Consider the following 26,909-nt stretch of genomic DNA (forward strand, 5'->3'; position numbering starts at 1 on the left):
AGCACATAACCTTGGCCGGGCCACTTCCTTCCTCCAGGCCTCAGTTTATCCAGAATCCATAAAAGGGAGGGTGGCAGACCAGAGGGGGACCAAGCCACGCTTTGAAGGCCAGCAGATCTGACATCCCTGCTTCTTAGTGGCCTTTGGGAGCCTTTACTGGTTGTGTCCAATACGCAGCGTTATTGCAATAAATCAAGACAAAGTGGGTACAGATATCTGACGTGGAGTTTATTGTCTTTCTCCCCCCGTAGAGTGTCAGCCCCATGAGGCGGGGACTTGGTTTCGCTCGCTGCTACACCCCAGTGCCCAGAGAGGTGCCTGGAGCTCATTCAGGCCTCCCCCATGTGATTGCTGATTGAGCGGATGGACGTCACGTGTGCTCAGTATACAAGAGCTCCCACTGGAATTCCAAAATGTGCTGAGACAAAAAGCACGTGAAGTTCATGGTTGTTGAGAGAGGAAACTCTGGAAAACAAGAAATGATCTTTGGGGCTGGCATGGGTCTGCCTGTGGGCCTGCCAGGCGATGAAGGACACAGGGACACGGGGCTGATCTGGACAGGGGGAGGGAGACCATGTGCCCACAGGAGCCAGGCAGGAACATCCATGAATGAAGTGGACTGAGGTGGGGGGTACTGGGCAAACTGGGAAACCACCCCCCCATGCGGCTTCTCTCCTAGGGCTCCCTCCCTGTCGCTGACTGTGACCAGGTAAGAATGCAGATCCCATTGGCCAGCACGACTGATTTCACAAGGCAAGCCCCAAACCCAATGGAAAACAATTCATTTTTAAGAGAAAACCACAAACGTGAGCAAACAAAACCCATCTCTGGCCCAGGAGGGGCTCTATGATGTGGCCCAATTCTCTCGAGCAGCCCCTGGGGTCCTTGCCTCCGCTTGGAGAGATGCTGATGTGTGTCCAGATCCGAAAGGCCAAGGTTACACACAACTGAAGAAGCAGCTACTTCCCTGGGCTCTTGGGCTCAACGTGTCTCCAGGCTTTGGGGCTCCTAGGCAAGTCAGCTCCCACAGTGCCTAACCCACGCAGAGTTTTAGTAAATACTTGTTGAACGGATGTCCTCAGTGTGATGTTGGGCACAGCCCTCCAGTTCTAAACCCTGTACAGTATGAGCCCCCTCTCCCCGCTCCAAACAATTCAGGGATTACAGGGGAAATCAAGCAGGATTAAAAGGACAACAATGTTTCTGAAAATCGGAAGTGCTTTACAAATGCAAAGTGTCATCGTTATTCTGAGCAGGACAGTGTCACTGGAGCAGAATGAGGGGCCTGGGACCCAGAAGAACAGAGAATTTACAAAACCTCCACAAGGAAGATCCAGACCGAGCCCACCAGGCCTCCCGCACAGAGGGGATGCGTTCTGACCGGCACCAAGACAGGCTGATTGCAAGAAACTCCTAGACACCCCAACCTCCTGGGGAACAGCTCAGAGGGGGCCCCTGTCCGGTTGAGCGGTGTCTCCCCAGACAGAAGGCTTCTGACAGCACACACAGCCCCCACAGGTGCTGCCCATGAAATATAGAAATTATATAAATATTATACATAAATATTTTCTCATATATCTTAGCTATATAAATTATTCTCTTTTGCCCTAAAAACTACATATGTGAGGTAGACAAAAAAAAAAAAAAATACCCTGTGAGCATTTCCCTTAAAGCTGTAGAATGAGGGGCCCCCGCAAGGCTGAGGTGGACCTTGGGGGCGCCCAGGAGAGAAAGGGATGGAGAAAAAAGGGCTAGAAGAGACAGAGGGCCAGATGGGGGGCTTCCCCCACAGGCCGAGGGGCCCTCAGAGCCCACACCAGTGCTATTGGCCTAGTTCGTCAGCGTTGGCGGCCAGCTTCGTCCTTGGTCCCTCCGAGTCTGCCTTTATCTTCCTGCAGCCCCAGCCAGCAGGGGGCTCGGGGTGCGGATGGTCGGTTGGTGGATCAGGCCCCTTCTTCTTGTCTGGGAGCCCTCTGGGGCCTTATGCCGAGAGCTGGGGTCTCAGAGGAACAAGATGGATTGGGCTGCCCAAGAAACAGTCTCCACACAGTAGTGGGGGAGTGGAAGAACCTAGAAAACCAGCCCGCTCTCCTTTTTGCTCTTCTTGACAAGAGGTGGGCCGGCTGCCTGGGCCAACGAGGTCAGTCCAGTGAGGGGGCTCTCTGGTAAGTTTGGCTTCTCCTCAGAATCTCTGCAGCCAGAGATCCTTCCAGCGTCCCACAGGCTGCCCTGACCCCCCAAAGCCAGGGAAGCTTCTCAGCCCGGGAGGTCCCAGAGAGCCCGGACCTTCTTCCTGGGCTCCCACTGGTGATTTCTGAGCCTTGGGCTGATTCTGAAGTTTCTGTTCAGCGGAGGGTCAGCAACTCCGGGTTCAGGGAGAAAGGAAGCTGACAGAGGGCGTGGCAGGGCCGGCAAAGCGGTCAAGGGCTTCCCGAAGGAGGTCACTTCCTCCCAGCTGGCCCTGGGCCCTGCTCTGGGGAAGCACTCAGCTTCCAGCGGAGTGACCCCGGCAAGGTCCTGGTTCTGAACCAGAGAGTGTGTGCTGCTAAACGGGAACCCTCCAGCCTGGCAGGTCCAAGGGGCCTGTGTGTGTGCACGCGCACGCGTGTGTGTTTGTGCGCGTGTGTTCCCACACACTCCCGCACACTCGTGCATGCGTACCTGGGTGTATGTACCAGTTACTGTCTCCTCCTCCCACACAGGACCTTGGTGGGTAGCACTGGAAATGTCCACAGGATCAGAGGAAATTAGCAAAGTCGCTTCTATTCCTCAGGTAAGAGCCAGAATGGGGGCCATCCGTGAGTGAAGGGGGCCCCCAAGGAACCAGGCTTAGCCAAGACGTTCCCGCGCCTGTAACTCCAGGGCAAAAGCTTAATTAGATGAGTAGCTAGCAGAGTGGCAATGTTAAGCAGAGTCAGAACTCTTCTGGGTCACGGATGTCAGCTGTGTTGGGGCCTCACGGCATGGGTGGACCGCGGCCATAGGCAGTGGACCAAACCGGGCTTAAGGGGAGGCTGAGAGACTGAACTCCCTGTGTCTCTGCCTCAGACCAAAGGCTGTCACCCTCTCCTGGGCTGGGACTAAAGTTTCCCCAGCCGGAACACAGGGGAGGGGTCACTGTCCCTCTGTCCAGCCTCGGTGCGCTAACTGCACCCACCCAGGGACTGTGTGACCCCATCAGCCTCGCATCCACTAGGGCTCTTACCGAGCAAGGCTGGGTGGGTGAGGACAACTCAGCTCTCCAGGCAAGAATGAGACCTCAGTGAGCACTTTAAAAGCCAAGTCAAGGACACGGGGCCCTGGGGCATGTATCTGGCTTTCTGCGAACAAACAGCCCCTCCCTCCCTGCCTCTCCCCCCAGCCTCTAACATGGCAAAGCCCCCCAGGGGTAGAGCTGCATGGCCCCCAGGGCTCACTGTGACCTGAGCAAGGCCAGGAGGACCCATCCCGGCCAGGCTCCAGCGGACACTGCCTCCCCGTGCCCCGCTGGCCCAGAAGCTCACCTCCCAACCTCTTGCTTGGCTCTAGGCCACTCACAGGAGGCATGGAGAGAGCAGGATGTCACCCCGCTAAAAAACGTCCGCCCTGGCCTCTTCTTGGTCTCCCTTCTTCCGCCCCACGCCTCCTTTCCGACTCAGCGCTCCTGCTCTAAAAGGCTGGGGCCCTCCGTGCTGGCATCCTCCCTCCCCCCAGAGCCTCTCTCCTTGGAGTGTCAGGGAGGGAAAGGTGGCTGAGCCCGGCCGAGAGAGGAGGCGTGCGCAAGGGCACGTGCCTCAGGGAGTGCCTGCCTGCCCTGTGTCCCTGCCTGGGGGGGTTGCTCACAGTGGCCGAGCGCCCAGTGGGGTCCTGGCAGCACCCCCGGGGCACCCGGGGCAGCAAGCCTAGTGCTTGCAGGTGTATATCAGCTCCTCCCGCACGCACTGCTGGCACTCCACGTAGCAACACCACTGCACCTGGCAGTGGCAGGAGAAGGCCACCAGGCGGCTCTGGGTGTCGTAACCCCGCCCGCAGCACAGGCTGCTGCAGCTGGCCTCCCGCGAACACACCCGGCCCGCCGTGCCCGGCGAGTACTTGCTGGGCCGGCAGAAACTGGGCGAGTCTTCCATGTAGACCAGGTCCCCAGGCCGTGGGGCCAGGCCCTTGGTGGGGCTGCCTGGCCGGGCGGGGGCCCACAGCTGCAGGCGGCCCAAGGCCTCGTTGGTGGCACTGGACACCTTGACGGCAGAGTCATAGCGCAGCTTGAGTGCCTGGCCCGTCTCGCGGAAGGGGGAGAGCTGCTTCCAGCAGGTGCGCACGGCGCAGGAGCCTGACACGCCGTGGCACTTACACGTGGTCCTGAGGCCACTCTTCACGGCCTGCCAGGAGAGACAGAGTTGCGGGTGTGGCCGGGGGCCCGGAGCCCACGGCGCCAGCCCTCCCCCAGAGCGTAGACCCCGGCAGGGATGTGGCAGCAGGATGGGCAAGAGACAGCGGAAGGGAGTAAACAGGACCCGAGCTAACCCACGTGCCACCTTTGTGCAAACTAGCTGAAGGCCTCCCTTCTGCTGGGCCACTGTGCCTTGGGGAGAGCAGTATGGGCCAGATCTCAGCCCCTGCTCCTTCCCTTGTCCCAGAGTCCTTGTGGCATACACAGCTTGCACAACCGAACGCAGCATACCTACACAGAGTTAGCAGTGAGGACACAGAAGTCAGTGTCCTCAAGAACTGGAAGCCGGGCCTCTCTCAGCCTCTGACCCCAATAGACTCAGAAACTTTTTACCCTCCAGTCTCCCACTGCTGTGTGCCTCTGCTAAGCCCCTTCCCTTCTCTGGGCCTCCTCCGTCTTTCCATCTGTAGGATGGAGGACATGGGGGTGTTTTACCAGATCAAAGTTTTCAAACTACATTGGCTTCTAGCACATCCAGGAAGGCCTGTCCTGGGAATGGAGACCCTTCTCCAAACCTGTTTGGGCCTCATTAGGGCCCAGTCCCAAGCCTGGCTCCCACCTCCTGCTTAGCCCACAATGGTGCCCAGGACCCTTCCCTCCTTCCTGGCACCCGGTAAGGGCATGCTGGTGGAAGGAATGGGGCTCCCTCAGGGACAGCTGCGTGTGTGCTGAGGGGCCTGCTGCAGACCTGGCCGGCTGCACGGGCACCCGAGCGGGGGCAGGGGCAGGGGCAGGGCTCTGGCTCCAGGCAACGTGCTCACCTTGATGCCCACGTGGGTGTTGTGAGCATCCGCCCGGGCCCGCAGGTCTTTGCTTCCTCTCTTGGGCCCCAGGAAGTTGCTCAGGAACTTGGTACTGTACTTGAGGTTGTCACCGCACACGCCCCACTGCCAGGCCTGCCGGCTCTCCAGGCCCGGGGAGTCGTCACAGGTGCAGCGCTCCATGCGGCCGGCGCTGCAGGCCCGGGCCAGGGTGTGGGTGAGGGCGGCCGAGGACACCGCGTACAGGAAGGCCGTCTCCTTGAAACCTGGGCCAGGCACCCGGGGGGTCCCGGAGGGAGAAGGAGAGTGGGCTCAGAGGCTGCCCTTTGCCCTCTGAGGGCAGAAGAGGACGGTGGGGGTGCCGTGATGAGCCTGAGGAGGGCCGTGTGGACCTGAGGACATGGCTCGGGGCAGCCTCCTGTCGCCTGTCCCTTAGGCTACAGCTGCAGGCTGCCCTTTCCATAGAACGTTCTGATTCACTGTGGAGTATATGCCTGATTCCCAGGGCAGCAGACAGCGCTTATTTCCTCTAGAGGAGGACAAGAAGATGCAAAGAGAGGTGACTTGGGCACCTGGTGAGGGGCAGAGCTGAGGCCAAACCATTGACCTTGACTCCAAGTCAAGGTGCGGGCAGACTGGACCAACCCATTTCTGAGGTCCCTGATCCCCTAAGTGTTGTGGGCATCAGGATGCCGCTTAAATGTCACTCTCTGCTACCTGCTTGAGCAGCAGACCCACTGAGAAGTGACTTGCGGTCTCCTGCCTGACTTGTTCAGGACTGATCACCCCACCCCCTGCCAGGAACATTGCTACTCCCATACTCTTGCAGGGGCATAGCCCAAACCCAGCCGCCCTCTGCCTGCACTCCAGGGTCCCTGGGTGCCGGTAGCTGTGGTGGGAAAGTAGCATCAGCTCCATCCCGGGCCCTCCCCAGCCGTGGAGAGCAGCTGGCCTATAGGAGGGGCCTGGCTCCTCCTATAGACCATACTGCCTTTTTCTAAATAGCCCCTGCTGCTTGGCGAAAGAGTCACACACCACACACCACCGACCTCCTTCCCCCTGGGGCTATATGCTCTCCGAGGCCAGTGGGGTGGGTTCGGCTCTGTGCTTCCAGCATCCAGCCCAGTGGCTGCCGGCTTGCTGCGAGCCTCACCAGATGCTTAGTGAATGAAGTGTTGAGGGACACAGGGAGCGGGGAAGAAGGTGAGGTGTGAATGGAAGGAGAGGAGGGACCGATGGACCGATGGATGCGATGAACAAAGTCACGGGTGAATGAAGGAACACATGAATTTGGCCCGTCTCAGGTTATTTGGTCCACTGTTACCCGCCCTCCATCCTTACACGTTCTTGCCCCGTGTTCGCGTGTGTGTGAGTGTGCGCGTGCGTGCAGGAGGCTGAGGGAGGGGACTGGGGGGACCACCCGTCTCATCTGTGGACTCCTCCTCAGTCCAGGAATAGGCTGTGCCTCCTATGCTCCCGGGTCCCCCTTGCTCCCCTACTCGTCCCAAACCGAGGGAAAAGGCAAAGCCTCGTTAACTCCCGAGTCTTCTCCTGGGGACTATGCTAGGTTCACGAGGGCAGCGTGGCCGGGGCTGGGGGGCAGGAAGGGGCCTCCTCCCCAGCCATCCTCCTCCCCAGCAGTCCTCCCCCCACCGTCGTCTCCCCCCATCCCCGCCCCAGCCCTTCCCCCTACCCCTCTTGAGCAGGCCCGTCCTCCCCTCCAGGCTGCAGTTCCAGCGCTCGTGTCGGAACTGGAACTGGCACTCGAGCAGGCTGAGGTGGGCAGCGTCCTGCAGGGTCTCGGCCAGGCCGGGCTCCCTCCTGCAGAGCTGCTTCTGCCGCCGGGACAGCTTCAGCAGGTCGCACTGCTTCAGGTGGGCCCCACCCTGTGCGGGGGCCTCGGCGGTGCCCAGCCCTGGGAAGGGCGTCAGGACCTCCCGCCCAGTCAGGCTAGGGGGGAGTGAGAGAGAGAGAGACAGTGACCCTTGGGGGTTCTGATGGCAGAAGGCAGTAGGGAGGACAGGGGACAAGCAAAGGGGAAGCAGGCTCTCTCAGGGGGCTTCATTTGTTCCCTGCTGGGTGGTGGGCCAGCCCCATGCACTTATGAGCCCATCTTTAGAGTAGGAAACCCAAGTGCTTGGAATGAGATCAATAAGATCTCGTGCCCAAGTTTTCCAGATGCCAACGATTCTGTTCTTCTTAGTCATTCCATTTCCCAAACGTGCCCAATCATAAAACTCATCTAGGTGCTTATTAAAAATATAGATGCCCACGATCCACATTCGGCAATCCCGATCCTGTTGGTCTGGAGGGCAGCCTGGGGATCTGTATTCACCATGTACCTTGTGCAATGTCAACGGTTAGGGATATTTGGGAAATACTGCATAGAGTATTGGCTGCCGCCTGGAGGGGAGAGCCACGTTTCTTGGAGGGGGCAGGCAGACATAGGGAGATGCAGGGCAAACACTCCGCAATTTCCCTGATACCCTTCTCTCCCTCAGGTTATATAATACGGCTCCCCAGGTAATCCTGTGCCCGCCCAACCTGTTTCCGCAATTCCCAGCTAGATCGTCAACCTTCTGACCACTCAGTGCCTGTTACAAAGAGATGCGTAGGGAGTACCTGGATGGAAGGAAAGAAGAAAGGAAGGACGGATGAACTGACAGATGGGTGGGTGAATTTCCATCCTGCCATCCCCTCCAGACTTCCTGTTCTACTATATCTGAAGTCTGTGGATTCTGAAGTCAGGCTGCCACTTCCTAGCCCTGTCACCTTGAAGCCTTGGTTTTTCTCCTCCGGGATCCCTTCCCTCTCCTGGGGCTGCTGGGAGGATTATACCTCCCAGCAAAAGTACCAAACATGGTGCCTGGGACACATTGGTCCACCTTTCCGCTGGCTGGAGTATGTCAAAATTCTTTCCTCTCGCAAGATGCTTTATTCTTTAATCTGGGCAGATCGTCCCTTTGTCCAGATAAGGAAATAAGGTTTTATGGAGAGGCAGGTACTGGCCTGAGCCATAACACAGATGAGCAGCAAGGGAGGAACTACTATTAGAGTTCACCTTCCCTCTCCCCAGCAGCCCTCTGTCCTGTCCCCTGCTGGCCCTCAGCATGGGTAGAATATCCGCTGTTCCAGGAGAGATCCACTCCCCCTGGAGCCGAGGACACGGCTCTCCTGTTTGGAGCCACCTGACCCAGCCTGGACATCTGGCTGGATGCCACACTGCCCCAGGGAGAGTATGGGTTCTGGCCAGGCCCCAGGTGCCCCCAGAAAATGCCAGTAGATTCTAAATCCATCAGATGCAGCCAACCCAGTGTGGAGCCTATCTCCGAAACCTCTGAGCAGAGACAGATGCTATCAGGCTCCTCCTGGCCCAGCCTGGCCCTAGGCTCCCCTGCTAGACAGGGTGAGGGCCAGGACCTGTTAATCATTAATCTGGGGGCAAATGGGTAAATTTCCGGTCCACCAGGTCTACACCCAAGCCCCTCCCTGCAGCCTGGCAGGAAACCCTTAGAGCCTGACCCTTGGCAGGCAGGTCCAGATGTCAGCTCTTGCCGAGGAGGCCCCACCCTGCCTGGCTTCCAGTAGGAAGGGCGCAAAGGGAATGGGAGCCAATGAATCCCGCAAATGTTCCCCTCCCCACAGCAGGTGCTGGTGTGAGGGAAAACTCTGCTCACGCCCGTCCTGCGTTTCAGAAATTGGGACCTCCCTCATAGTAGCTGGTGGACAGTTGAGAGAACGGGCAGGGAGTGATGGGAGTTGGGACCAATGGGGTTGCATATCCTTCCAGGTCTGTCTCAGAGGCCATCCCAAGAATAATAGCTATGATTATTATATCATTAGAGCTACATCTTATACTTTCTGTTATATAATTTAGATCATCTCTATCAGGTTTTGAGTCCTTATTACTAAGACCTTTAAATTGCAGGTACCTGCTGAGTTGGCTGCCCACTGGTTGTTCTTGTCTGCCTGGTTACCCTGTGGCTGACCATTTGGAACCATGTGACCTGCTGTTCCAACCTTGTGATTGGACCAATGAGGATCACATGACTCGAGCTGGGCCAATCAGTTCTTTCTCTGGGAATTTGAAATTTGAATTAAGTTGCGCATACAGTTGGTTTTTTTCTTTCTTTCTTTCTTCCTTTTTTTCTTTCTTTGGGTGATTGGGCTTGTCACTCAGGAGATAAAAAGAAGAACCTAGTCCAGCGAGAGAGTGAAACAATGAACCAAACACATGGAGAGAAGCAGAGGTGAGAGAAGAAGGGAGAATTTGGGGAGCTTTTCAGCCCCAACCACAGAGTCTTCTTGTGGGCAGCTGTATTCTTGCCCTCTATACTCCTGTCTCTAGTACAGTGTTAAGGCTTGAAGTGGTTGTCTAACCAAGGGTGCTCTCACTGATTATGACCTCTGGACAGCGGTGAAGGACCAGCACGCCCCATCCTGAACCTGGGAGCCAGGCTCAACAAATACCCTCTCTCCCAACCATTCGCCCCTATTTTTTTTTAATTTCGTGTAATAGACCCTGTGATTGATGGCCCCAGAAAAAGTCCAGTATAAAGTCGGTTAATTTTATTAGCAGTAATGACACTTAGTAGCGATTAATGGTCAGGAAAGGCAGCCAACCGCATAGAGGCCTCGGGCCACACTGGGCCCTGGTCTGCCCAGGGCTGCTCTCAGAGAAGACTCCCCTGGGACAGCCTGAGGAATCCCCTCAAGGCCTGCGAAGACAGCTGGGGGATCTTCCAGGACCCAATTTCCTTTTTCTTGATTTCCTATTTCCTTTGAGGAAATAGTGCCATGACATCAAATTTAGAAAACCCCTTATTCCCTCAAATGGTGTCAGTCAGCTAACAGACCCCTCCCGTAGTATCTGCCAGGGAAGCCTTCTTCCCGGACCTCAGAAGAATTCTAGCCATCGCGGGTTCCCATCCATTTTAGGGTCCGTGGGCCTGATCTCCTCTCCTTGAAGAACCCACATTCCCTGGCACTCCAGGACTGAGAACCCCACCGCACCCCCCAGCCTCTCTGCAAAATCGTAATTGCCTACATGTCAGTTGGGCCCCGTGGGGGTAAGATGTACACCTGGAAAAGATCAAGTGAGCTTTGTCAGTTGTACAAATCCAGACAAAATTTGGAGTTTTCGTAAAGACACAGTCCTGTGGTCAGGTCAGACACTCTCCACCGAACAAGTAGCCAGGGTTCTGAGCTCAGAAGCAGGGAAGGAACACTGTGAAAGTTTCTAGTTGCTCTTCTGGGCTGTGGGATGAGTTCCTCCAGGGTTCTGCCTGACTCAAGGGCTCCTGGGCCATCTGGGTTCATGCCACCCCCCCAGCAGGCTCTATTTGCTTCGGCCCAGCACGTCTCCCCCTTTCCTGCTTCCAGCGGGGCTTCCCCAAACTGACTTCCAGGCCCTCTTTTCCTTGACAAAAGCAACAATCGCATGTGATCAGCTCCATTCTCCTCCCTTCTTTGCCTCCAGCCTGTGATCCTCTGCTCTCTGCACCCTCAGACCAAGGCCTTAGTTTAATAACAAGACCATTAGTCCTCACCCCTACACAGCAAGACATCTCTGGCTTTGACTCCAGCCCCAGCTGTTCCCTAGGCCACCTTGTCTCCTCCCAGGGTGGGAAAAGTCAAGGCCCTCAGGACTTCACCTCACATACACCCCTACCCCCCCCCCCCACCGGATCTCCTCTGCCCGTTCCAGGCTCTTCCTGCCCATCCACATTTTGAAGTTGCCCCACCTGGGATGACCCCGAAGGAAGGAAAAGAAGGTTCTCCCAGGATTTGGAGCAGGTGTCCCAGGAGGCTGCTTTGGTTTACCTTCAACAGGACCCCAGTCATCACCAAGCCCCAGAGAGAAAATGGAGCTCACCTTGCACTAATCACCCACCACCTGCTGGAGTAGGGGACCCCAGGGTCTCAGGCCCCCAAAGCTGTTCTGGCCTGGGTAGTCTGGTCCCAGGTCTGCCCTCACTCACTGGTGACGTTGGGAATGTCAACTCTCCTGCTGAACTCATTCCATCTAACAAATACACACTGGCTAGCGGGAGAGCATGATGGGATCAGACTGCCCGGGTTCAAATCCCGCCTCCACCTCTTACTAGCCAAAGCACCTCGGGCACCTTGGTCAAAGCACTTCTCTGTGCCTCACCTATAAAATGCAGGTCACCACAGCACCTACCTCGCAGGACTATCTGGAGGATTAAATGAGTCAGCACTTGCACGGGGCTTAGAACAGTGCCTGACACATAGTAAGCTCCAGAGACGTGTCCTTCCTCAGCACTCACTCTGTGCCAGGTGCCATGTTGGCCTCGAGGACACACTCCTGCCCCTCAGTTTTTGGTCTAGAAGGAACTTGGTTGGACTCAGCAGTACTCCAGATTCTCCAAGCAGAAGAGAGGCTGAGGTGAGAACCTGACCTTGGTCTAGGCTGGCCTAGGATGGCCAGCCTCATCCTACCTGTAGTAAGAGTCCTGAGGGGTGGGAAGGAGGTAGGAGGAAGGTCCCCAGAGCACTTCTGGCTGATCCGGGTAGGTTGTGGGGCGGGGGGGGGGGGGGGGGGGGGAGACCAGGCAGGTGTAGTGCATTTCCCATCACTTGGGGGCGCCTCAGGCGCTGTTCTCCCCCCCACTCCCTCTTGTTTCTGCTTGAGAAGGTCTGATGTTTCCAGAAGAGGTCACCACCAGGATGTGGGTGAGTGAGTGGGTGGGTGGTGTAGGACAAGCCTGGCGGTTCCCAGGGCACCAAGTAATGCCAGCCTGTCTAGACCCTTAGCTGGAGGGGCCAGGAGCTGTGCCTGGCACCAGGGACCATGCCAACTGTGGGCAGCTGCCTGGGAACCAGGAAAGCCTTGCCCTGCCTGGAGCACTGGCCTTGGACCTGGAAAAACCCCATTAGATGCTCCCGATAAGAGGCTTCCGCTGCACGGCCATTTGCATGGTAAGTGCTCCTTTGTGCTTTCATCTCAAACATCTCGGTGCACCTCACAGCCCTCACTAAATCCCCCTACACATCAACCCAGCCCACCCCCTCCCAGGGCTCTCCACCACCCATCTCTTCCCAGCAGGGAGAGTTGCCGAGGGCCGTGCCTGGCCCTGGAAGAGAGAGCATTTGGCTCCTCTGCAGAGAGGGGGTACCCTCAACACCGACTCCAAGCTTCTCTCCCCACTTTCTGTCATGCCGAGAAGCCCCCAGCATACCCTGGTGAGGAGCGCACGTTCCCTCCATCCTTCAGACTCCTTTCTCCTCTCCTGGATTCCGTGTCAACCTCATGCCTCCTCCAAGACCACGTCCTTAATGAGCAGCCTGGCCGAGTCGCCCGCCAGTTGTCATATTCTACCTCTACTCCTTTTTTTTTTTTAAGATGATTTATTTATTTCTTTATTTGAGAGATGGAGAGAATGAGCAGGGCCAAGGGCAGAGGGAGAGGAGGGGAGAAGCAGGCTTTCCAAAACAGGGAACCTGACATGGGGCTCGATCCCAGGACTCTGGGATCACGACCTGAACTGAAGGCAGATGCTTAACCGACTAAGCCACCCACCCAGGCACCCGCCTCCCCCACTCCTCCAAGCTCCAGCCCCCTTCACTCACCCCTTCACTTAAATATAAATATCAACGACTTTATTGAGGGTCATCTTCAGGCCAGGTCTACCCACAGAAGACTGAAAGACACAAAAGATCACTCACTACCTCCCTGTCGCGGGTCCTCCTCAGCCCCTCCTGGCTCTACCCCCCTTTTCGTCCCCAGCTCTTAAGTTCAGAACTCCATGAACCTACCTTGAGGACCGAATCTGGGCACCACCTCCCCCCTAGAGCCCATCCCCAGAGCCTCATGCCCCGCCCCAGCACTGCCCTGGCTCCCAGAGAAAAGAGCCCAGCTGTGGGCTTTGTCTCTCCCAGAACAGCTCCACTTCCTGTCTGCAGCCGCTGAGGATGGCATCTCGGCAGACGTGTGCTCACAGCTAAGTGGGCAGCAAGCAGCCCGCTCAGCAAGCACGCTTTGCATCTCAACAGTCTCGGTATTTTGAGCTTGGCTGGTGCAACATCTGCAGAGGAAATGTTTCCCCTCCTCCTTCCTGGCTCATTCCCTCTCCACTCAAGCTCAGGCAGAAGCCCCAGAGGGGAAGCCTTCATCCCCAGCACGCATGGATCGGGTGGCGCAGTAGCCACTGAGGGTCCCCGTGTGCAGGGGGCTCCCTCATCTCTAGAGGCCTGAGATTAGGAACATCTCCCCCAGCTCCCTGGCTGGGTCCCAATGCACACCACTTAAAGCATTATATTTTAAGGCTGAAGAAGACCTTTAAGATCACCCAGGCCAGAGGTTTTTGCCCTGATAGCTCCTGAGAGGTATTCTAGAGGTTTCTGGGGGCAAGCGGGAGGGCAAGGGGTTTGCCAAGGGTGCAGGTCTCTGCTTTGACCTGTTTGGTGCCCTGGGAGTTCATGTAGTATTGATTGCCTAAGGTGACCCGCTGAGTTAGTGGCGAGACAGAGATGGGATTCCTCATTGTTTCTGTCATGCGTGGTGGGTTCTGCTTTCAGTTTCACTGCAGCACTTTAGGGAAGTAAAATCAGCACCACCACAGCAAAGGTCCAGGATGAAAGAACACAAGATGGGTATGTATGAAAGGAAGGCAATCTGGTCAGGACTCCTCAGGGCTCCTGGGCAGCTAAAGGGAGAGAAGTATGCTTTGTTTAAAAGACTGCTTTTTCCTGGTCTAAAACTCAGCTTCTTTTTGGCTAAAAATTAGAAATAAAGCTTAAAGAAGTGACCTGCTTCTTCATACTAAAGTGTGAGAGTCTGATACAATATTAGCGCCTGAGAACCTACTTTGCTAGATAGAAGGAAGATCATAGGAGAGGATCTAGGATCATGAAGAAACTGAAGAGGAAGGGGAAGCTTAGAGCAAGGATGGGGTGGGTACAGAAAAGAGTGGCTAGAAGCCTTAAGACAAGCTTCCCCAGCTTCACAAGCCCAGCCCTGACCCAGGGGAAGAGTAGTTTAAGGGATACAGGATGGGGACTGCAGGAAAAGGCAAGTAGTCACTAAGAATGTCTCTTCTTGTGGTGGCCAACACTCCCATCTGGTTGTGCCCCAACCTTGAAACCCTGGCTCCTAGGCTGGGTAACTTCGACCAAGTTATTGAACCGTATGTAGTACGTTGACCAACTAGCCAGCTGGGCAGGCTCTGGAGTGGTCAGCCTCTTCCCCACCGGTGGGCAGGCAGGCTCAGGCTAAGCTGGGGGCCCTGGAAGAACCAGGCCCCTGGGGAATGCCCTGTGTGTGATCCTTGTGTGATGAGGTTAGTTCACTGTTGGTGGCTTCTCTGGGCAGAGATGTCCCAAGCTGTCTGTTCTATTTGTCCTCCTCCAGGGCCCAGAGGTGGTCCACACCGCCACACCTCGCCTCTCAGCTCCAAGGACAGCAAGAGCTTCCCAACCTGGTGAAGGAGCCACGTCCTGAATGAGCCTAGGGAACACCTGAGTGGTCAGGACGGCCCTCAGAGAAGAAGCTCTAAGGGGCTTCTTCTTTGGGAATATAGCAGCACACACACACACACCCCACTACCACCAACACCACAGCAGGACCAGGACATCTTTCCACCTTGGAATGTCCTGCGCTCAGAGCCAGGTGCGGCCGTAGCAGAGGGTCCATCCCCTCCGGCCGTCGTTTTAGGTTGGGTTTTTTTTTTTCCTTTTTCTTTGCATTTTCTCATTTTTTCAGATATAACATCCTTAGTTCTGTGTGGTTGACACTCTTTTCTTCCTCCTCAGAGCTGCACGGACTCTCCAAGTAGCCTGTAAGCCCCTGGCAGAGGTCCTGGTTTCTCTTACCCTGAAGTCTGCTGTCCCTAGCTCAGATTCTCCACCCCAAGCACGTACTCCTCAGACACCTGCTGGCGCCCCCATCCCAGGCCCATTTCCACACCCCGCCTCCCTGCTCTCTCACTCCCAACCTGCAGGGGCCACCCGGACCCGACCCGAACACCCCCAACCTTCGCAAGTTCGGCCCTGCGGGCTCTGGGGGGTGTGGCTCTGGCGGGCTGGGCCTGAGGCCACGCCCTCCCGGGCCCTCCGACCCTGACCACTGGCCGGTGCTCTCCCCAGGGCCTGATCCGGGCTCTCAGTCAGACCCTGACACCGCTGGCCGCTGGCTCAGCCCCTGTGGGGACTGGGAGAGCCAGGTCTGTTCCCTCCCGACCTCAGTTCCTTGGGACAAGCAGTGCCAGGCAGCTGAAGCCTCCCTTTGATACCCAGTGAGGACCCGACAAGAACTTGGCCCAAAAGTCTTTCTTTAAACCTCAGCTTGCACAACTTCTAGTGGTGACACGTGCTGAAAATTTACCCCAGGTTCACAGACCTTCCTTCACAATTCCAGCTCTAGGAAGCGCAACCACTAAAGATTTTTATGCAGTTATAGTGAATTCCTACCGCAGCAAGTCCTGACCTGAACCCAGATGTGAACAGTTTATGGTCTGACCGTTTATCCCCACATTTAGATATTTTCCTGCAAAAATAATAAAGTGTCTGATTATGGGGTGCTGCCCTACACATGGTATACACATTATATTACCCTTCTAAAATTCACAAATTCTTGAATTCTGACATGACCTGGCATATCAAGAAAGCTCTGCTCTTGCCCTAAAACCAGTCTCTTTAGAATTTCCAGGATTCTGGGGGGTGCCTGGCTGGCTCAGTGGGTAAAGAATGTGACTCTTGATCTCCAGGTAGTGAGTTCAAGCCCCACGTTGGGTGTAGTGCTTATTTAAAAAAAAAAAAAAAAAATTCCAGGACTCTGAACATGGTGGTTTAAACCTATTCTTGCTCTTTGAGACTCTCCACCCTTCCCCTTCGGTCCTCATCTCTCCAGTGAGGGGGCTTGAGGCAGCTGTCCTACCCCCCAATTCATCCTGGCTGCCACCAGGATTCCCACAGAAGGCCAGTTGTGGCTGACTTCTAGAATCCGACAGAGGCAAGTCTCTGCTCTCTGCTTTGTTTCTACTTCCTATCCTGACAAGCGGCCAGGTCATAACAAAGCAATGTGTGCTCCAGAAGCAAGAGCAAGCAGGAGATGGAAGAAAAAATACGATGGGGCAGAGGGAGATGCTGGGGGAGAGGAAGGGCCCACGAGAGGGAGAGAGGCGGCCCACCTCGACATTCACTGTGGACCACGAAGCAGTGTTACCGACTATAGGGGGCTCAGCCAACAACAGGGCCCCAAGACCCTTGCCTAAAGGGAGCTATGCATGAATCAAAGACATCAGCACCTGAAAAGAATGGGTAGCAAAGCAAGTGTTTAAGACCAGCAGTGCAAGAGAGGATAGGTCATATGCCAGGGGAAGGATGTGGGTGACAGATGGGAGGGCTCAAAGGTCAGAGCTGCCCCCAGGGGTGGGGCACAGAGGCAGCAGGAGGCGGGAATGATGACAAGGTTGGCTCTGGATGCTGACAGGCCAGAATTCAAACTTCAGTGTTGCCAAGACCCGCTGGGTGACTTTGGGCAAGGCACTTGGCCTCTCTGAGCTTTATCCGTATTCACCTGTATAAAGAAAATTCTACCAGCACCTACCGCCTGGGATGTCACCATGGATTAATGAGATCATGCACATAAAATGCTGAGCATGGAAAGGATTTGAATTATACAGTGACGGGGGCAAAAATGAAGAGAGAAAAAAATTTATGGGACATTGAAGATGCTCCTAACTTGGGAGGCTCTAAGGCCAGATCATTAGATTTCTTGAACTCTTAATACATGGATAGCATTTCAGCAGTTTATATGTACTTATTTAACTATAACAACCCTACAGGTTAAGGATTAGCCCATTTTAATAGATGAGAAAACTGAGGTTGGAGCAGTTAACCAACTTGGGGCGCCTGGTGGCTCAGTTGGTTCAGTGGCTGCCTTCGGCTCAGGTCATGATCCCAGGGTCCTGGGATCAAGTCCCACAGTGGGCTCCCTGTTCAGCGAGGAGTCTGCTTCTCCCTCTCCCTCTGTTGCCCCCCCTGCTCGTGCTCTCTCTCTCAAATAAATAAATAAAATCTTAAGAAAAAAAAAAAAAAGAATAGTTAACTGACTTGCCTTGAGTCACATTAATAAATGGTTGGATGGAAGATCTGAGCTCAAGCTATGTGACTCCAAGTCCAGTGCTTCTTACACTGTAGCAGGGCCTCAGGCCACCTCTTCCCTGCTTACGGTGATGCTAGGGTGGGGTCACCCTCAGAGCACCTGGCCCACCTCCTCCTGAGCCCAACTTCTACCTGAGCACATAATCCTAAAGGCACCTGGACCTCTCTGGCTTACAGGATTCCAGCCCCGGAGTCCCCCAGCTTGCCTGCTCTCCTCAGCCTTCGAAAATCCATCACTCTCCATGAGGAGGCTGATTTGACCCTGAGCCCAACTACAGAGCCCAACTCCTCCTCAGGGGTGGGGGTTACAGCTCAGCCAGGGACAAGCCGGCCTAAATTCCTTCCCCAAACACAATGATTCTTATCAGTGATGTTTGGCTTTCAATCCACCACCCCAAAGCAGTAAAATTTCTTTTACCCTTTCCTCCCTCCAACGCTGTTTTTGTTGGGACCCAATCAATTTCTTTAAAAAAGTGTATTTAAGTCAAATCAATACCATCCAAATACAAAAAACACTTAGGAATGTTTTTCAATATGTGTACAGCTTATACGCTGAAAATTACAAAGCATTGCTGAAAGAAATTTTAAAAGCCCTAAATAAAGAAGATATGCCTGTTTATAAAGTAGATTCAATATTGTTGGAATGTCAAGCTTCTAATAAACTGACTTACAGATTCAAGGCAGTCCCAAACAAAACCCCAGCAGACTTTCCTATAGATATTGATAAGCTGATTCTAAAATTTATGTGGAAATATAAAGGACCTAGACTAGCCAAAAGAACCTTTTAAAAAGATTTATTTACTTATGTATTTATCTTAGAGAGGAAGATGGGGGGGGGGGCAGAGGCAGAGAAAGAGGGGGAAAGAGAGTCCTGAAGCAGACTTCCTGCTGAGCATGGAGTCCAGTGCAGGGCTCTATCCCAGGACCCTGAGATCGTGGCTCAGCTGAAATCAAGAGTCACACAATTAACCAACTGAGCCACCTGGGGGGCCCCAAAACAATTTTGAAAGAAAAAAAGGGGGGTACTTAGAGTTCTTGGCTTCAAGTCTACTATAGCTACTATAATCCAGACTATATGGTATTGGTATAAGGATAAACATATAGGTAAATGGAACAGAATAAAGAGTCCAGAAATAGAATCTCAAATGTTGATTCATTTAATTTGCAACAAAAATGGCAACAGAGAAAGGACCATCTTTTCAGCAAATGGTGCTGGAACAAGTGGATGTCCACATGGAAAACAATAAACTTTGACCCTGACCTTAGACAATTCACATAAATTAACTCAAAAGGAACAAGTAGACCTAAGTGCAAAAGCTAAAACTATAAAGTTTCTGGAAGAAAACATAAGAGGAAATCTTTACAGCCTCTGAGTAGACCGAGATTTCTTGGGTAGGACACAAAAAAAGAATAAACCATACAAGAAGTTGTAAACTGTACTTCATCAAAATTAAAAACTTCTGTTCTTCATAAGATTCCAATAAGAAAATTAAAAGGCAAAGGGTGCCTGGGTGGCCCAGTTTTCAAGTGTCTGCCTTCGGCTCGGGTCATGATCCCAGGGTCCTGGGATGGAGCCCCATATCAGGCTCTCTGCTCGGTGGGAAGCCTGCTTCTCCCTCTCCTACTCCCCCTGCTTGTGTTTCCTCTCTTGCTATGTCTCCCTCTGTCAAATAAATAGACAATTAATTTAAAGAAAAGAAAATTAAAAGGCAAGCCAAAGATACGGATGAAATATTGCCAATACTTTCTGACAAAGGACCTGGATCCAAAATATACAAAGAACACTTACAACTCAACAAAAGAAGAAGAACCTGATGAAAAAAATATATTCAGATGACTAACATGCAGGTGCAAAAATGTTCAACACATGGAGTGCCTGTGTGGTAAAAAGTCAGTTAAAAGTCCTGGTTTGGGCTCAGGTCCTGATCTCAGGATCATGAAATGGATAGAACCCCACATCAGGCTCTGCACTCAGCACACCATCTGCTTGAGATTCTCTCTCTGCCCCTCCTGATCATGCTCTCTCTTTCTCTCTCTCTCTCAAATAAATAAATAAATCTTTTAAAAAAGTGTTCAATATGCCATTCATTAGTGTGAAAATGCAAATTAAGACCACAATGAGATATCAATACATATCCATTAAAACGGCTGAAAATTATGACCACCAGTCATTGACAAGAGTACGGAGTAATTGGAACTCTCAGACATCATTGCCTAAAATGGTACAATCACTTTGGAATATTATTTGACTGTTTCTTATGAAATTAAACATAGGCATTCCAACAGTCAGGTCCTAGGTATTTATCCAAGAGAAATAAAAACATAAGTCCACTATGTACATGTACACAAATGCTTATATGAAGCTTTATTTGGAATAGCTCCAGGGGCGCCTGGGTGGCTCAGTCATTAAGCATCTGCCTTTGGCTCAGGTCATGATCTCAGGGTCCTGGGATCAAGTCCTGCATCAGATTCCCTGCTCAGTGGGGAGCCTGATTCTCCCTCTCCCACTCCCTCTGTTTGTGTTCCCTCTCTCGCCGTGTCCTCTCTCAAATAAATAAACAATCTTAAAAGAAAAAAAAAAAAGGTATAGCTCCAAACTGGAAACAATCCAGATGTCTATCAACTGGTAAATGAAGAAACACATTATGGTATGTGCATACAGTGGAATACTACTCAGCAGTAAAAAGGAATGTCATACTAATAGGACATACTAAGACTAAACATACTAAAGAACATACTAATGTATGTCACAATGTGGATGAATCTTAAAAACATTATTTTGAGGGGTACCTGGGTGGCTCAGTGGGTTAAAGCCTCTGCCTTTGGCCCAGGTCATAATCCCAGGATCCTAAATTCAAGCCCCACATCAGGCTTTCTGCTCTATGGGGAGCCTGCTTCCTCCTCTCTCTCTCGGTCTCTCTCTCTCTCTCTCTGTTTCTCTGCCTACTTGTGATCTCTGTCAAATAAATTTAAAAAATAAAACAAAAAATTAAAAAAATTAAAAAGTCTAAAAAGACAACAACATTATTTTGAGCAAAACAATTAAGACACAAAAGGCCATGTACCAGATGATTCCATTAATGCGAACTTCTACAATGGGCCAAACTGATGTATAAGGACAGAAGGCAGAGAAGTGATGATCCAAGGCTGGTTGGGGAGGGCTGACTGCAAAGGAGCACAGGGATCCTTTGGGCTGATGAAAGTGTTCCATGCAGTAATTATGATGGTGTTTACACAAAGCTATGCATTTGTTAAAACCCGAACTGTGCACTTGGAATGCATGCATTTTACCGCATGTAATGTTGATCAGAGAAAACACAGCAGGTTGAGTTTTGCTTTCTTCATGATGATGCCACCTCCATGTGCCAAGAAGATAGTCAGAGCCCCAGCAACCACCAAAAGTGAGCCCCTACAGGCACCCAGTCAGGCCGCTTTTCATCCATCATTTCAGCGAAGCCTCACATCAGCCTTTAAGATAGGTGTTACCATCATCAAAAGCTCAGCAAGGTTAAGACCTTTGCCTGAAGCCACATAGCTAGCAAGACAAAAGGCCAGGATTTAAATTCAGATCTAAAGACTGTGCTTTCATAAACTTTTCCTTACCCTCTGTAGAGAGGAAAGGAACCTAACCAGTGCAGAGGTCACACGTTTTAAAAGCATCCCCAAAGTCTATCAGGATTTACAAAGCTGTATCCACAGGAAGGACTTGGGAGTTATCAACCCATCAGGATGACTTAAAGACTGGATCGGGGGACAAGGGCTGTCATGGGCTCTACTTGTCACATAATACAGTGCATGTTCATTTATAAAACACCACACCAGGCCTCCCAAGCATCCAAGCCAGAACACGAGTTGTTGAGCAATCTGAGATTTTCAGGCCAGGATCAGCCTATTAGAATTAGGGAAACGTAGGACCTCCAGGTGCTATAGACCTTGGAGGCAAGTGACCTATACAAGTAACCAAGCAGGGGAGAGGGCCACCCTCTCCCTTGCCCCCCTCCCCCCGCTTTACCCTCTGTAGCTCCTTGTAACTGCTTCTGCCCTGGATGATCACACAGCATTCGCTCTGCTGACTATTCCCTGGAGGGCAGAGAGCCCAGACTGGGGACAGAATCTGGTTTCTGTCCTGCCTCTCCCACTGATTTGCTATGTGGCATAGGGTAAATCTCTGAACGTTTCTGATCCTTGGTTTCCTTTGGGGAACTATCTACCCCATCCTATAAACCCCAAGAATGACTCTGGGGATCAGGAGAGAGGGGCTGTATGATTTGTAAACAGCAATTCTGAATTAGGTCATTATCAGCAACACCAGAATTCAGCTCTGGGTTGCTGGCTTACTGCGGTTTGGGGATGATGGCTGCTTCATTTGAAAAATAGGAATAATCATACACAACCCACTTGAAACAGGGGGGTGGGCCAGAAATGCTTCAGGGCATGTCCAACTCTTAGGTCTATGATTCTGTGATTCCAAAGACCCCCAGAATATTGGTCTCGCCTCCTCTCCTGGTGTTTGAGCTTTCTTTTATCAAATGCCCAAACATTCCATCTTATAACTGGAAATGATACTTGAAGTGCAAATGACCCAGAGAAAGGAGAAACACATTTCCTCCCATTCTCACTATAGTGTGGATGATTGATACCAGATTCCTTCCAGAGGGCAAATTCTAATGAGAAGCTGGAGAATCTGGCCTACCTGAGTCCCATTAGCGCTTTCTCAATGAGAACTCAGGCTGAATCCTGTCCATTCTCTGAGTCTAAATACATAAGAGCCCAAGGCCCCAGTTTAACTTATTCTCCAAGTATTTGTGTCCCCACCCACGCCCCGGCTCACAAGCCTCAAATTCTACCCCTGTGCGCTGCCACAAATTCCTTTCCCTTCCAACCACACCAGCCGGGATGGTCCAGGCCTTCTGGAGCCCCTCTCTTCTCACTCCATCTGGCCTTGACCCCATCCCCAACCCCAAAACCCAAACAAAGAATTATGGAAACGAGCTGATGTCCAAAAGGATGCAGGTGCATTTGTTCTCTTTTCTCTCCATCCAGCTCAGACACCCCTGTCAGGGCTGGGATACCAAGCTACTATACCTCATCTCCTCACTGATAATAATAACTGGCATTAGCTGAGCATTCACTATGTGCTAGATGCTATACTAAGTGGTTTCCAGGCACTAACCCATATAACGTCTATATGAAATTGGCACTACCATCCTCATTTTACAGATGAGAAATTGAGACACAGAGAAGTTAAGTGACTTGGCCAAGAGCAAGGGCTAGCAAGTAGCTGGGTTGGGCATTGTACCCGAAGTCTGTGCCCTAGCCATTGTATTCTGCCTGCTGAGACAGCAGCAGTGCCTCCAAGCCTGAAATCATTGTCAAGCAAACACCTTTGCGCATTGCTCTCCAGGTGGAAATAGAGGCTCGGTTCTATCAAGTTCAGCTCTGTCTTTGTACAAAAAGGTCACTGAAGTCCAGAGGCTGCTCTTCCCCTGTCACCAGCAAGCTGAGCTCAGAGCTAGGGTCTGGGCTGACCTGCCTACACCACCCCCACCCCACCCCCTTATATATCAGGAGAGGCCACTGCTCACAGCCAAGGCACGTTTTCAACCAGGGTCATGACCTGGAAATTAGCCCACAGCCCTTAGTTCTGCCTGTGCGGGGACTTCTCAGATCCTTACTCCCCTCCCTGGCAGGTCCTTAAGAACAGTCTCTGGCAGGTCACTGGCTTGATGTGTTTTCTTGCCTTTGCTTTAGTCAGACTGTGAACCTCAGTGAAGATCACAAAAAAAAAAAAAAAAAAAAAAAAGACAAGATGAAAGTAATAGCCTGTACTTATTTGGAGCAAGCGTTAGGTGGAGGTCATGTGAGTGCCTTCGCACCCACGACCCCACCTCCCACCCAGGTCCCTAAGTCAGAGGAGGAGGGTCAGAGAAGGAGGGACAAGTGCCCTGTAACTCAGTGCACTGCGTTCACTTCCTGCTCCTCCCGCTCTCCCCTCCTAGTGTCTCCCCAACTCTGAGCCTCCTTTTCCAATCATGTACCCCTCCTCCCTTCTAACTCTTGGTCATTCACCCCATAATTCACCCGACGCCAAGTCTGAGACTTGGCTAGGCTTCCCTAGCGGAAGATTCCCTTCCGCATCTCCAGTTCACACCCCCACCCGCCCGCAGGTCCGCATTCCCCCGGCATCCACGCGATCCCCGCCCCCAGCCGGGGCAACAACCCACCCGCCCAGCCACCCAGCCCACAGGGTCTCTGTTCCGCAGGGGGAGGGCAGGGGGTGGAGAGAGAGCCCAGGCGAGAGCTGCGGCTGGACGGAGACCAGGTTACGAGCAGACAGGGCATGGAGTGAGGATCCTGAGAGGGCATCGGAGCGCGGGAGGGACGCCTGGACCAGCAGGGACTGGGCGCGCCGCGCGGATGGGGCCAGGGTCCGAAACGTGCCCAGCGTCCGGGAGCTCGCGCCGGGGTCCGAAGCCCGGCGGAGTGGGCGGGATGAGGTCTCGGGTAGGGCGGGGTGGGAAGGGCGGTGGCGAAGAGGACGGAGAGTGGGACCCCAGACGGGGCGATCGGTGCCGGAGCTGGGGAAGTCAGAGACGGAGCTCGAGACGCGAACTCTGACAGCGAGCCGGGACTGGGGCCCGCCGGGGCCTAAGGTCTGAGTTCGAGGTCCCGTCGCGGCCGGGGCCAGCGGAGGGGAAAAAGTTGTCCCTGTTCTAGCTGGAGGAGGGGAGGCAGGCTGGCCTGGGACGCGGGCCGGGGGCGCGGCGGGCACTGACCCGAAGTAGGCAGCGGCGGCGGCGGCGGGCAGCGCCAGCAGGCAGAGCGAGGCCAGGGCCAGCGCGGGCGGGGGGCGCATGGTGCCGGCGGCGCGGCGCCCTGTCGCATCTCCTCGAGCCGCTCAGCGCTCGCAGCGCCGCCACCAGCAGCCCGTGGGGCTTTAAAGCCGGGCGGGGCGGAACGGGGGTGGGGGAGGGAGCACCGCTGGCGGCACCCCCGCGGGCGGTGAGCCCCCCGCCCCATTGGCCCTGCCGGTCTCTCCCCGCCCCGTCGCGGGTGGAGCCTCCGCCTAGGGCCCGCCCCCGCCCCGCCCCGCCCCCCGTTTGAGCTTCCCACCCGCTCCAGGTGAGACCTCACCTGAGGCGGCGCCCGCCCGGGGCGCGCCGGCCGAACGCGAAGGTCCCCAGGCCTGGAGAGGCGGGAAGAGGGGTCCGAGGAGGAGACCAGGGAGTCTCTGCATCTCCCGGCGGGGTAGAGGGACGCGCAAGATTCTCTCCCCCTAGGTACGCAGGTGGAGGGCTCAGAAAGAGGGCGTCCCCTGGAGTCTGCGGAGAGACCGCGTCGTGTCCGCTCTCCTGCGCGGCGGGTGTGGGTCCCTCTGCCCAGTCCTGGGACTCTGAGGGCAGGGCCAGGTCCTAACGCAGAGCCGCTTACTCCCGGAACCGGAGTTCCACGTCTAATGAATGGCTGGGGGACTCTGCTGTCCAACAAAAGGAATCCTTGGAGGGGTATCTCTTAGAGCAGAGGAGGGGGGAAGATCCCTCTTTCTAAACCCGAGACTGTCGAAGGCAAGGTGCACAGCGCGAACCTCAATGGGCGTCCTGAAAAAGTTCTGCTGATGTTCCCTGAACACAAATCAAGATTCTGGGTGGGGTGGGGGAGCGGCAGGATGAGCCGGGGTGGGAATGGGAGGGCCAGGGAGGAACCTGCTTTCCTAAGTGTGTGGATGCCAGACCTCTGTCAGACAAGATGGGGCTCTCCAGTAGTGGGCCACAAAGCTCTGACTTGCTTGTCCTTTTTAAAAGTTTAACCCCAGTTTCTGCAGCGACAATGCAGTGATCAAGGCAGTCAATGACACCCGTCTATGAGAGAGACATACTACAAATGACCCAAGCAAGATTTTAAATGTTTTTGAGAGTTTTGAGCACTGGGTCAAATCAAGCAAAACAAAATAGAACTTGCACTGAATGTCAAGATCTGCATGCAAAGTTTCCAAAATCTCAGTCATGCTTGTAGAACATCAGGTGATAGTGACCTTGGCTTTGCGGTGGGCACCAATGTGAGGGTGGTGGGTCTGGGAGGTTTGTGGGGAGATGGCAGCTTCCACCTTAGGTAGGATTACCAGAGGAAGCCCCTGCCACAGTGAGTCTCTCTGAGCTCAGTTTCTCTGCAGAGTTGGGTGACGAGATGATCAATGATCTTTAACAACTCGGCCAGCCCTGTCAGTTCTCATGGTCCTGGTTACTGAGGTGCACAGACCAGGGTGGCAAGCTGGGACCCAGCATCAAATCATGTACCTCGTGAACCCTGAATATGAAACGGGGATGCTGATGACTATCTCACAGGATTTTTGTGCAGAGAAGAGTGACGTCAAATGCCTAGTAAGGGCTAGCAGGGTGTTACAACAGCGGGCAGGACCAGGGGTTTGCTTGTGTTTTACATGCTTTCAGGACATGGATGGGTGTCTGATTTGTATCATTTCTCAGTTGCCGTGCTGTAAATATTCCCACCATGGCTGATGTCAAGACGACAATGTGGCATCATCCCCAATCTCCTGAGTCAGGAAGAGATTTGCTTAATCAGTTCTGGAAGCCAGTCGGAACTGATGCCAGCGTACCACTTTTAAGACCTTGAACCAGGCTTGTGAGGCTTAAGGAGGGGGTGGGGCAAGCTCAACCAGTGTGAGTCACGGAAGAGGAAGGGTCCCCAGCCACACCCAATAGACACCAGAGTGTGGGCAGGTGAAGATCAAGGAGACCCAGTGGGCCCTCCTGTCCTCATGCCCATGGCACAGGCCATCATATACCGTACACACAGGTGAACATGTGCCTGGAGGAGGTGGGGGGGAGTACTAGGGGGGAGCATATGCTCCCAAAGTGACACATTCTCAACCTCTCATAAAAGTTGCATGCGGACACCTGTCGGTTAAGGCTGTGACGCAGGGTTTGGAGGAAAAGCACCAAGATGGGAGGGAGACGTCAATGGTTAGATAGTGGGATACACACAGAAACTACCCAAATGGGTGTTCTTGACTCCTCCCTAGCCAATGGCATGGATGCCACCCCTGACTTATTTATTCCTCCTGGTGTTAGAACTGTGTGGGTCTCTGGGGTGGCTCCTGACTGGCCCACAAAGTCATCAGAGTTCTGCTTCTGCCTTGCCCCCCTTCTCTGATGCCAGGGCTTCAAAAATTGCCCAGGTGGCAGCTCCTGCTTCTCATCACAAATCCAGCAGCAGCTCCCATGTATCGTGCGCACACGTGTGTGTGTGTGTGTGTGCGCGCGCGTGTGCCAGCGTGGCACGTGGTCTCGCTGAAACCTCCCACTGAGAGATCAGGGCCACCATGATCCCCACTGCGGATGAGGGAACTGGAGGATCAGTGAGGTTAAGTAGTTGGTGAGGGTGAGCCAGCTGGAAATAGTGGACACAGAAGTGGAGTTCAGGCCCAGCGGCACTGTCACACTAGTGGTGCCTCACGGCTGGCTGTGGTGGGCTGGGGACTGCCCGGGCACATCCTGACGCACACTGTCTTGCATAATTCATCCTTGTGGAGCCTCAGGGCTCCTGCCTGGAGTGGGAGGCAGTGGTGAGAGCACACC

At 53.8% G+C, this 26,909-nt stretch overlaps 1 protein-coding gene and 1 long non-coding RNA gene across 7 annotated transcripts; one reads left to right on the plus strand and one right to left on the minus strand.

Annotated features, from left to right (window-relative positions):
• Window positions 1-207: 207 nt before the first annotated feature.
• On the minus strand, window positions 208-24,238 carry WNT9B (Wnt family member 9B). Of its 6 annotated transcripts, XR_014304779.1 has the most exons (6): window positions 24,090-24,238; window positions 6,881-7,137; window positions 5,188-5,453; window positions 3,538-4,355; window positions 2,662-2,719; window positions 208-465 (listed from the first exon to the last, which is right to left on the minus strand). XR_014304779.1 is itself a non-coding variant. In XM_082706759.1 (5 exons), the coding sequence occupies exons 1-5, from the start codon at window positions 24,167-24,169 to the stop codon at window positions 2,830-2,832; spliced, it is 933 nt and encodes a 310-aa protein (XP_082562885.1). In that variant the 5' UTR covers window positions 24,170-24,238; the 3' UTR covers window positions 208-2,829. The 6 variants fall into 6 exon arrangements, 2 of the variants coding, with proteins under 2 accessions (XP_082562885.1, XP_082562884.1); XR_014304780.1 differs by having other exon boundaries at window positions 208-2,719; XR_014304781.1 differs by having other exon boundaries at window positions 208-2,850.
• Window positions 2,674-9,357, plus strand: LOC309851437. The gene is made up of 3 exons (XR_014304783.1): window positions 2,674-2,773; window positions 7,689-7,857; window positions 9,116-9,357. It is a non-coding gene; the product is annotated as an uncharacterized lncRNA (long non-coding RNA).
• Window positions 24,239-26,909: the final 2,671 nt, after the last annotated feature.

Source organism: Mustela nivalis, assembly GCF_964662115.1.
Source record: "Mustela nivalis genome assembly, chromosome: 17".
NCBI classification, from domain to species: Eukaryota; Metazoa; Chordata; class Mammalia; order Carnivora; family Mustelidae; genus Mustela; species Mustela nivalis.